This window comes from Ammodytes marinus, assembly GCF_949987685.1.
Source record: "Ammodytes marinus genome assembly, chromosome: 7".
In the NCBI taxonomy this organism is placed as follows: Eukaryota; Metazoa; Chordata; class Actinopteri; order Uranoscopiformes; family Ammodytidae; genus Ammodytes; species Ammodytes marinus.
The window spans coordinates 17,928,912-17,941,380 of NC_137211.1; the positions used below are offsets into that span (position 1 = coordinate 17,928,912).

The 12,469-nt window shown below is 42.2% G+C and overlaps 1 protein-coding gene across 3 annotated transcripts in view; it reads left to right on the forward strand.

The window, feature by feature from the left end:
- Nucleotides 1-1,822: 1,822 nt before the first annotated feature.
- The window catches only part of LOC307253042 (IQ motif and SEC7 domain-containing protein 1-like), a 43,487-nt gene continuing 32,840 nt past the window's right edge, over nt 1,823-12,469 (forward strand). For 2 of the 3 annotated variants that reach the window (XM_080030877.1, XM_080030880.1), the window contains exon 1: nt 4,387-4,755. In XM_080030877.1, coding sequence (XP_079887003.1) covers nt 4,679-4,755 — 77 coding nt within the window. In that variant the 5' untranslated portion in view covers nt 4,387-4,678. Of the gene's footprint in view, nt 1,949-4,386; nt 4,756-12,469 lie in introns of those variants that run through there. The other variant, XM_080030878.1, reaches the window with a different exon arrangement.

Below are 12,469 nucleotides of genomic sequence, written 5' to 3' on the forward strand. Positions count from 1 at the left end.
TGTGTACATCAGGAGGCCCAAATTGTAAAAAGGCTTATCAATGGCATGGAGATTAATTCATTCCATAGTGTCTCTGCTGTTCACACACGCTTTCAGTCTAGCGCTTTGTGGCTCTGGCCATTCTATATCTTTGGCTTGGGAACAGAAGAAGCCCATATGGTGCAGGGAGATGTTTGGAAAAAGTCACGCTGTTCAGACAGAACAGATCCAACTGTACCCATCAGCGTGTTGCCACGTTAATATGCACCAATTAATGCGTGTTTTTTTCTTTGTGTGCTTGCCTTTGCATATTCATCTCTGCGTGTTTGTGTAAATATTTTCAGTGTTTGTGTGCGGACACTTGACAGTGGCTGAATATTGATGAGAGGCCCCTCCACACCCCTTTCCCATGACTGCTGGGACTGGGTGGCACTGCAGCATGGCACTGCATCTCAGGCGGAGAAAGGGGAGCACTGTGCTCGTGTTCAAATGCAAAAAAGCCCTTTGGCAAGTAAAGAGAGAAACGTTTTGTGTGTCTTAGGTCCTATAGCTCTCCTAAGCACTGCGGCACATTGCAACATGCCGTTAACCAAGGCACACATTTCTTTGATCCAGGTTTCACACGCTGGACTTCACATACACACAGAAATTCACCTTCACCACATTCTTTCTTTTCTGCATATCTCTTCCATTGCACCATTCATCCATCAGCCTGACTGTTTCATTCAGAATCACTCTATTTACAGTTACTGAGCATTTGCTCAAACAATCTAGTTGCAATTGAGGTTTCTGTTATGTTTTCCATGACCTTGTCAAATAAAGCAACATTTTTTACCCTTTGACTTGACACTGAGAAACACAGGGGATCACCTGAAGCTCATATTTATTTAAACAGAGCGAGTGGGTATAAACGCATGTGGTCACACAACATTGCAGCAGCCCCTCCCTCGCTAAAGAGCCCACCAATCACAGGCTGCTCTGCTGGGCTTCCATTTGAAGCTTCAGTAGTACGCTACTGTTGCCCGGCAACGGGAATCGGCACATTTTCTGGGAGGTCCTGTGTGGATGGCAAGCAGCAGCTGTAAGAGGGAGACCGAGAGAGAGAGAGGGAGACAGAGAGAGGGAGACCGAGAGAGAGAGAGAGAGAGGATCAGGAGAAGGGGACACAGATATGAGGAGGAGAGAAGGTTCAGGATTTGACTGGACGAAGTAGGAGAAGGATGGAGTTAGGCTAAAGCAAAAGGGCCAAACTGAGAGTGAGGAGAAAAGAGCCCCTGGCCTCCATTAGAAAGTTTGTTTTGACAGAAGAAGAGGAGACGGAAGAAGAAGAAGAAGAAGAAGAAGAAGAAGAAGAAGAAGAGGAGGCCACTGATGATGTTGAGTCTGTGTCTGTTCAAACGGAGATGAGCGAGTTTTTGGAAGGAATTATTCCTCTTGGATCTGCTCTCCTATACGCTCCAGTACCTGTGAGTCTGCTGGAGCGGTGCAGGGCTTCAGTTGTAGCGATGGTGTCTCAGAGGATCGTGGGCTGACGCACAGAGGACAGACTTACTGACTGACCTGGATAAGAGCTGAAGCAGAGCCCCGAGCAGCCAAACCAGCTCATTGTGAGAGGTGGATCTACAAGCATTAACACTGGCTCGGTCCATATGAATCCTACCCATGGTTCCATGAAAGGCCTGGCTCCGTGGTTGTTCTGGGCGGGTTAAAAACCACTCGGGCTGCCCACCAGTGGCTGGAGCTCCAGAGGAGGACAGATCCGACCGACCGACATCAATGCCAGCGATTCACTGGTGGAAGAAATGAGCTGGGTCCTGTGCTTTTTGCGGTGCCTTTTAATATTGTTGGATCCCACTACCTCTGTTGCGCCCTGTTGATTGTCTGAGCTGAGGATGTGGAAGTTCAAAGCATTTTGCCTGGATTACTGGCATGTGCTGTGTTTGCACCCGCACAACCACTTTTACAAGAGGTAGGTTCAAAAATGGCTAACGGTGTGTGTGCGCGTTTGGTTTTGATCATTTCTTGTACTTTCTGTGCCATGTGCTTTTGACAACTCATAAGTATCAGAGTGACCGTCTGCTTGTTGATGTCACTGTCTGTGTTGAAGTGCTCCCCCACATTAAGCAAATCGATAATGTTTTTAAAACAGACTCTAGGATGTCTCGGTGAGGCATTGCTGATTGATGGAGAAACTGTTGTGGCGCTCTCAGCTCTCCGCACACTGACATACACTGGCTGACTGACAGAGACATTACTCAGGGGTGTGCGAGCCGGCTGAAACATTATCGATTTCTGCGAGCGAACCAGGTTAGGGCCGTTATTTTGTAAAAGCACTTGGTTAAGTTACTTGGCACTTGGACTGATGTTGTTTGTGTAGGTTGCCTGTTTTAGAGTTGGCGCTACAGAGGAGATCACGATGAGCTGGCTCTGGCTGCATTCATTCATCCCTATCCCACTGGGACTTCTCCTCATTCACCTTTCACCCACTGCATCATCAAACGCCTCATTACTGAGTCCAGCTTTGCAGCTCGCATCAATATTGGCAGAGTAAGACATTTTTGAAAGAATCTCTATTTAAGGATTTATTCTTCTCTCACCACAGCATGCCAATCATGCCACCAGCTTTGATGTAATGTATTTTGGTGACACTTCACACTTTGCATCAGTGTATACAGCATTGTATACAGTATTTAACGGCTTGAAGTTCATGTTTTTTTCCTCTTCTTTGAATGCAACATATTAGAGGTTTTAACACTCGCATATGATTTTTTCTTCACAGCTTCCAGGTATGCTAAAAAGGTGCACACTCCTCTCTCACACTGTGTATATTATTACCCCACCCCAACCCATCTCCCATCTGCTGTGTTTAGACCATAAAAAGGGACCCTCATGTCTTTAACTGCCTATCAAGACACGGATATGTGATGCTCCACATTCCATATATACACTGCAGCCCCTCAAATGAAGACGCACGTTGAGCTAGTTTGCATAAAGCAACTGCTATCTGTTGAAGACATATAGATGCAAATGGGGCGTTTCATGACTATACAGTAAAGGTGCTTTAATGTTTAGGGAGTCTTCACATTTAGCTCATTCTCCGGTGATCTCACATGTATATATTCAAGCTCCAAATTTCACCTTCAAGTGACTGTTGCTCCTCAGAAAGGTTATCTTCTAATCATTCAACATAACCTAGGTCCCCGTTTTTTCCCCCCAGCTGTATAGACACAAAATTACAATATTTAGCATGTGTTAATTCCTCCTACACCAATAAGGTTCTGCAGAGGTTTCCTTCATGCCAGCCTTGATTCGAAGACACTGACCTGTGAAATTTAGGAGCACCTGCCTTCTGTCACATTCTCTATATGATAATGTGTTCACACCTATATCAACACACGGCCCTTCATGAGCATTGGTATTCTGAAGGTGAGAATACATACAGTATGTGTCCATGATTCATTAATAATGCATCACCGATTTAGCTGGCAACTCCTCTTTGAACGTATAGGCTTCAGGGAACCCCCTTCGAGCTGTAGATGCTATTCCTCTCAACTGCCTGTGGTAGTATAATTATCCTTTTTAGTGACATTTTTGATGTTATAGTGTTATTTACAGCATTTCAAACCAGACTTTAAAAGCTGTGCGGTCTCTGTAGTTCTAAATAATTAACTCAATATTTTTGCTAACTGCTGCTAATGGCTGCAGTCGCTCGACAATGGAGTGGCGTGGCCTTTTGGACTATCTAGGATGATTGTTGATTTATTTTTTTCCGCCCACAGTGAATCACTCATTATGTGTCTAAACCCGCGGAGTTACTGGAATATCCTGGTCATTGGGTGTAACTCATTACATGGCTCTGGGCTTTCGGTGTAACCTAGTCAGATTGTATCCCGGCCGGGACTGAGGCTGTGTTTTTAAAAGCGAGGTCAGCGTAGTAACTGAAAACAGCCTCTCCCAGCTGCTGAACTGGGGTTCACCCTCCCTCCATAAGCAGCCTTCCCATTGAGAGGAGTGTGATTGTTGGACACAGGCCCACATATTAGCATACACACAGGGACCTAAAGCGCTCTCATGCTCTATCTCACCATCTATCTCGATCGCTCAGTTTTTCTCTCTCTCTATCTTTTAGTGTCACTTCCTCATAAAGACAACAAACACACATCAAACACACAACATAGGCCCTGCCCATCACCATCGGGGAGCAGCAGATGAGTGAAAGATTGCATTGGAAGGCAGGGCAGGGAAAAAAAGGAAACAAAAAGGAAAAGGGGTGTCTGCAGAGAGGGGAGAAAGAGGACTGGTGTGTGGTTCTTTGTGGGTGGAGAGCTTTTGTTAAGAAGAGGGATGATTTTTCTTCTGCTATATGTACTTGGCCCATTTACCTTACTTGGTCATCAGGCAGCTTTGCTAGAGCAGCAACTCTGGGACCAACATTAAAACTAGGAGTGGGAGAACTTTGCAAAAAAACAAGGGACAGACAAAGTAACTTTAGCAGCGCAAGAACACATTTTTTTCTGTGGCTTTGCTATGGAAAGTGAAGGATGTGGGGTGTAATTTGTGGTCGAGAAGGGAGTGAGCACAGACTGTACTTTGTGTGGCTCTTTTAAAGGGGGGTTTGCTACAGTTTTTTGTGTGTGTGGGTTTTTTTTTTAAGCGTTGTCTAAACTTCCTCTCAGTGCCATGGGCATTTTTTTCGGGCATGTCTGAGGCCTCCGGTGATGTCACTGCTGTGTGGAATGCCATGTGGAAGTACTGCATATCAAGCCGAACTATAAGGTAGGAGACCATCTGGCATAGACCAGCAGTGGATGGCAGTGGCCTGTTGCATAAGTGGTGGTTGCCTCTCCGGCTGACCGCAGCAGCCTGTGCAGATATTTCTGATCGAATAACATTCCTGTCTATATGCTAAAGCATGGTGGTTTCCTTTTCAGAACCATGGAAATATATTATCACTGGCCCACAGCTGAAAGAAAAAGGCAGACATTGAACAATAGAAGACATTTTCAAGGTCTTCCAGAGCATGTCTGCATGATCAAGGACACGTCTTCGATTATAAAGACTTGTGAATAATCTGGCCATTCCTTTTTCTCATCTCTTTTTAAACCTTGTTATCGCGTTGTCCTACCACAGACGTGTTCAGCAGGATGATCGCTGCCTAACACCATTAAAATCGGTCTCAGAACGAACACAGAAACCAGCAGAACGATTACCGCATGACATAGAGAGGATTTTCTTTCTTCCTTTTATCATTCCAAGGCCATAGTGATGGAATTATGTGATTCATTTAGTATGTTACATTGTACCTTTCTGTTACATTAAACCTGTAATTATAATCACGTACCCAGCAGTGAACCTCTTGCGGGCTACTGCGTTCAAAACATATAACCCTTCATGAAATCAGATTTGATGTATTTTCTTCAAACTGCTTATGTTTTTTCATTGTTGTCGCTTTTTTTTATAGGGAGAGAGGCTTTTTTTTGTCTTTTTGTTTTTTTGCTTTTATTTTTATTTCTCCATACTGGCGAGCATTTTACCTTTACATGTCATCAATCCCAGCATGCAGTAGGTATAATGCATATTCAATATTTTTACATTTGAGGCCAGTACCATTATAAATCTTTAAGTGTTCTAAAAGCCAGAAACGTTTTTTTTAATTACCTTGACTCAGGTTACCTCTCGCTCGATACCAATTACAGATCCAATCAGCGTTGCTGGACAATTGAGCTACTTTTGAATTGGGTACATTTTATTATTCTGTGAACACACTTTGATAATAAAGGTTTTTTAAATGCTTATACCTGTTCATAGGAATGAAAATGTTGAATGCAACAGTATTAAAGGACTTTCATTCAACTCTATACTTAGTTATACTTCTATACATATCAGAGATTCTTCAGAAGTGGAACAAAACAGGGTGCAATGTTGAAAAAATACACACCCTATGTTTAGGCAAATTAAATTACATGTATATATCCAACATATACTAAGCTACTGAGCTAAACTTTGACACAACCTCCCAGCTTTTGTCCTTTTTGTCAAAATGGGCTTTTTACATTGCCATTCCTTATTTTGTGTCAACAACGTCAGACTCATGTTAGGTGACTGGTTAGATTTTCATATATGACCAACCATTCCTCAACAACTATGAAATATCATTATGCAATATTATCAAAATAATATAAATCTGACGGAGTTGAAACATATCTGACGGAGTTGACAAGTATATATGACGGACAAGTAGATCTTATGGATTTGACATATCTGACGGTGGTGACAAAAACCCAGATGTAGTCATTTTAACGATCAATAACAGTGATTTTACAACAGCATATTAGTGGTTGAGCGTTAATTCAAGATTCACATATTCGATATTCGATTCGATATTATCTAGTAGCCATTTGGTTTTTCTGTTGATGATAGGTGCTAGTATGAACTACTTTAGGAAAATAAAATGATCGAAACATTTCAAATAACTTCTTCAGAAATTGCAAGTCAGTGTTGACATATCATGGTTGTGACACAGGACTTACAAGATTTGGAATGTAAAATATTCTAAAACTACAACACTTATCAGAGCCTGTCTGAATCGAATGTACTCTGCAGAGGTAGAACGTGACAACAGGTCCTTCATAGTGATAGCTGCCCCTTATTTTGCCTGATTTGATTACATTTTAATGGATTGTCTGACGGTGGTGACAAAAAGTGTCCCACCACTTAGAATCCTTTATAAAAAATGAATGTGTTGTAGAAAAACAGTTTTTATTGATATGAGAGATTATTTAGTGTCGTTTTTGATGAAAAAATTTATTTTTAATCATTAGTACAAGTACATTTTTATTAGGTTTTATTGCATATGAATGATTGAACCCTTCTCTGTGGAAACACTGTTTTGGACGTTGCAGGTTGTGAGTGTCATATATTTGACATAATAATGATAAAATTAAATTTAAGGGGATAATTGTGCTCCAGACATTCTATTCTTAATCCCTAATAACATCTACAATTTTTTTAATATTTTTAGTTTTAAACATAACAGCAGGCCAGTTAATATTGGAAGATGGTCTTTTGTCCCACTTCTCAAGAATCACTGATATACTGATATATGTCAGAAGAATTCTCTCTTTTTTGTTGTCATTCTCTTATTTTTTTGGCCTAATTATACACAGTAAGTGTAACAGTAGACCAGAGGCGATAGGGCAATTTGGCGTGTTCTAGGCTCTGACTGGGTTGTTGCCAGGTTAAACTGACAGTAACTGCCCAAAATAAACCTTTGTTTTCTTTCAAAAGAACAATATTGCTGAGCCATCTGAGGTAAACATCATGAATTGGTTCAAGGTAACCTGTTAAATGCCTGAGATATTACTGTAGCGGGGCAATTCGTGACTGAGACAGGAATCCTGTGGCAGTGACACCGTAGACACCGGTGTACATCTGATCTGACTGTGGTTCTGTGTCAGGGCATTACTTATTTAATGTGTGTGGATCTGGAGCTCGGCACTTGTGCCTCCTCGTCCCCACATTAGGACCGTCCATAGGACCGAGTACAGGAAGAAGCTCTGTAAAGTCTCACTGGAAATTAACTGGAATGTTGACAGAACGGCACAATACTTCCTAATAGGTAATTGGCTCCCGAAAGAAAATAACTCAATTTGATGTCAGCCTGAACTGGACCTTGTGCTTTAAAGTATGTGATATAACTTCATGCTTGTTTATCAAATAAGAGCAAGCGCTGACCCCTCTGTTGGTCCCCTGCTTTGGTGTGCTGGCTTTAAAGCAAGTGAGGGCTTTTACTTAAAGGGGGGAAGGTTGAGAGAGCAACTGCATGTAATGGAAAAGTAGCAACGTGCCAAAGCCAGCTCGCAGTTCCACTGTGGTGAGTGAAAAAAAAAATGCTCTCCGGGGTGGAAAAGCTTAGACGTGTCTAGGATAGAAGCTGTTTTCTGGTCAGAAATGTCAGTATGATGATGAGCACATAGAGGCCGTTAAATTGTAGCTATAGCCATAACAGAATGGCTTTCTTGCCTTGCTGAATAGATTAACGTCAGGGGAAGGTTCCTTTTGTAATTGTAGTATTTAGTCAAAGAAGTGGACAACAGTCCCACGAATTGATGTCAACCATGAATGTAGGTGATCATAGTTGAAGCTGCCTGTTTGTACATTTGATTCTTGTAGCACTCAAGCTTATCCAGTTGAACATAGCTATACAGTGCAACAATCTGTATCCTCGGGTTGTTGCCATGGACTGACTTGCACAGCGGGGTGCACCATTATAGATGTTCTTTCTCTGTTTTTTTTATCAGTGCCTTATTTTTTGTTTGTGTTTTGCTTTACTTGACATCTAAAGCCCTTTTTATATGCACAGGCTTTTTTCTAATCTATGCTTAAGTTGCAGCCAGTGTCCACACCACTGAATAATTTACTCTTGTGTTTCTACCACAGGGACATCAGCATTGTGTGAAGGGATAGTTATTTCTCTTCTTTACATCGTTTTTTTGCTGTAAAAGCTTTGCTGAAAGGACCTTTTGATTTAGCTGGTAATAAATTGGCTAATGTGGTTTGGTCTGAGAGTAAACTACAATCTCACCACTCTGTTCACCTCCTATCGCTGCAGGCCTGCAGGGTTGCAACATTTTGGGAGAATATATTTGGGAACATTGCCTTTGCTACATCATCTGCTAGTGTTAGGCTGTGCAGCTTTTTGAAATGCTAATTATCTGAGGAAGCCAGTTTGTTTACTCTAATGCTCAAGAATTCCACCCTCTAGTGAAAGCACTTTCCTTGTGCAGGGTGTTTACTGCAGAGGTATCTGATGAGGAATGCATGCAAACCGTCACAATAAAGATGCATATACGCTTGTCGTGTATGTGTCACCGCGTTCCTTCTTGTACCCGTTATGGGTTTGATTAGCGCAGGTCCAAACTATGTGTTGCCTCTGCTTTGCTGTTTGTGATCCGCAGGGGACTGTGAACGCTCAGAGGGAAACACAGGCACTGTGTCTCTTTCTGACCCTTTTTTTCACCGGCATTCTACTTCTGATGACATATTCCTTTGCATCTCTTCACAGCGCCTGCCTGAAGTATAATGAGGGTGTGTGCTGCATTAACTTATGTAATGGGCAGCGAGAGAAGAGCAGGGGAGGAAAGGGAGGGAGGGAGGGCAGTGAAGGAGGAGGGAGAGAGAAGAGAAGAGTGATGAGCTCATGCTGCTGCACTGCAGCTCTTCTACACACACACACACACACACACACACACTCTGCACCTTGTGCTCTTCATGCCATGTGTACACACCCATGCACATGCACGGATGCATTATACGGTCTGTGTGCAGGGATCAGTTAATTGATTGATTGATTGATTAACGTTCAAAATGATATGCACACATGCTAATTATTGAGAAAATTAGAGCCACTGCAGAATGTTATGCCTGGCATGCGTGGGTCCTCAGATCTTTATCGGTTATCGCTCTTAGTGCTTTGCTATGAATTTGTGTGTGTGTGTGTGCACACTTTATTTTACCTGCACCACTGCAGTTGAGCCTCCAAAGCTGATGTCTGTAATTACTGCTAATCCACTGACACTTTCCTGTGACCAATCAGAGCCTCATTATCTAGAGAGTGTTTTGATTTGAGACAGAAATGAGCGAGGTGGGGTTAGGGTCTGGGGATGGAGAGAGTTGATAATGGCACACCAGCGCATTTACTCTATAAAACAGAGTGGTCCCTTTGGGGGTCTTTAGCCCGACCTATAGGTCTGCAATTAGTATGTGAGTCAATGGATAAAATACTGCTCTTGGCAGAAGATTTCACATTAGAACATCATTGACCACGATTCTCAATGCTAATAACGTAATCACATGATTTGTAGCACAGCTGGGAGAGCGGACATACATCATCTTTGTCTCTCTAGCACAATGTGGCTCTTTTAGTTAAGGCTGCTTAAAAGCATAATTTAACATTTAAATTAACATTGTGTGGGCCCATGTTTTGTCAAACTAAACACTGCCCCTCCATGCGAAAGAAATAATCATGGTTAACAGTCATTAAAGTTCAAGGTTTATCCTGAGTGGACTTTGCTTTGATCTGTGTGTAAATGCAGGCCTGCGTTGTTGTTTTTTCTTCCATATACACAGACATCTGCATTACCTGACAATAAGAAGAATGCATTTTTTGTGTGTTAGTCTTGGCTGTTACCTTGACGACTGGCCGCAGATATCTGTGCGTGTGCACACAATTGTGATCAATTCTACTTTAAATTTTGCTTTCAATCTGTCCACAGAGACATACTGTATGTAATACATGCATCACTCAGTTTCCCACAGTCAAATGACTTTTTTTTCTTCTCACTTATCTGTTACATCATTCACCAAGGTTCACATATTTCATACCGATATTGATGGTCTGTATTGATTTTATTTTTCTTCAGACTGCAATTAATCTGACCACATAGTAAATCAGTGGTGCACATGAGTGGAATTATTGATAATTATAGGTGTCGTCATAATCACTAGCAGTAGAATTATAGTGGGACGGGATGTGATTTCAACCTTCTATAGGTGCTGGGACTTTCATACCCATTTCCTTTTTTAAATTGAAGGTGGAGTCAGCAATTATGGAGAATGCTTGTTGTCAAATCAGTGAATATCTCCTCAGGATCCACTATACCTGTCTGTCCTGTGTGTGCGCTGAAGAAGAAAAAATGTTTAAGGTGTTAATGCACAGCCTGGACTGTAAATGGGCATGCTGCTAGCTTTAGTGCGCCCCCTTTGTTAACATACACTCCCCCCCCCCCCCCCAGTTTACAGGGCCTAAGTGTTCTCCAGAATTACTGACTCCACCTTTAAGTCTGGCATGCTTAAGTAATTTCTAACAAATAAGACTAGGGGATCCGTCTCCTAGCACACATACACACACACGAACATGTCCACCTGCAGCTTAAATGAACAACGGGCTATGGGAACAACAGAATAAAAGTTCCTCCAGCTTGTCTAAGCCTCATCCCTGCTCTAAAAGGGAGAAGTGGAAGTCTTTGAATCAGTTCTCCATACATCAACTCTATACATCAGCAATATTGACTGTACCACCAGCTCCATCTGCTGGTAGAGAAACTTCAAGACAGAGACACAGGCTCAAGGTCTGAGGTCTTACAATCTCCTGCGACCACTTGATACTGGTGCTGTGTTAATCTCTGGATAGTCCACGGCTTTGATTGACTCATAAAGAACCAGACCAGGTCACTCGTCCAAAGTTGTCTGGCCTGTGAACGGCCACTCATTCCAGGGACAGTGCTGTGGTTATGTCAAGGGCAGAGAGCTAAGTAATTAAACAATGGGAGATATTTTGAGTTGAAGAAATGAGCAGTCCTCCATTCAAGTGTGAGCCATTGGTGAGTGAGGAAAAGATGTACAGATTTTACTATACAAATTAGATTTTTTTTTTGTTGCATTAGATTTAAATCAAAAATACTAGCCAGGTTTATTTTGGAAGAAAGCAGAATACTTGTGAGGCATTCTACGTACAAATCATGCTTTTGTGCCCATGTTTTATTATTCTCACTTCAGAACTGTAAATCTATATAGCATCCATCTGGGAGAAAGCCAGATGTACGACGAGAAATGAGCAATGTAATTCAATGTAAATTAAATTCAGAATTTCTCTTCCCATGTAAAGATACACTGTCAGATGACCTGTTATCTAACCACATTTTTGGATTGTGCGCTGCTCTGCCCTGTCTGAGGATGTGTTCTGGTTGAGAGCTCAGATTTCCCCTTCGGCAACACCGTGTGTCCTGAAGGGTGGAGGGATAAAGGGGGGAAAAAAAACAACTATGGGTGACCTTGCAGAGCTGCAACACGCAGGCTCCAGACTTGTCCCCACTGGGCCACAGACAGCTGAACAAATGACCACAGCCTCAGGGATAGAGGCTTGTTGTGGTAGTGGGAAGGGAAAGAGGCAGCCTAATTTAAAATTCACTTTTCCGTTTCCCCTTTAACCTCTCATTTTTCCCATCTTTAAATATATATTTTATAACAGTGTATCTACCTGTTTTCACTCTTTGTTAAATTATCTCTTTAATGAAATATCAATGTTTTTTTTATTTCTTCATTTTGAATGTATTTTTATGCCCATGTAAAGCCCTTTGAATGTTCCTTGTGTCTGAATTGTGCTTTTATTAATTAAACTTGCCTTGCCTCACTTAATGAGAGAAGGAAGAGAGGTCCACGTAAAAGAAAGAGAGTGAGGGACACAGATGAGTGAGGCAGGGGGAGGGCGCTCTTGTGTGCGGAGAGAGCCTCCTCTTTTCATTGACGTTTAGGGGAATGTGCTGATTAGTGGATAGTAAATCAGTCAGATGGAGGTTCCAAAGTCTTCCGTTGCCTTGACCGAGCCAGTTGTAGCAAAGCTTTCCAGTATAGACGCGGTCACCTTACCTCTAGCTAAAGAGCGCTAGCAATTTGTCATCGAAAGCGGGGACCTTGTTTCATATTGTGCAGG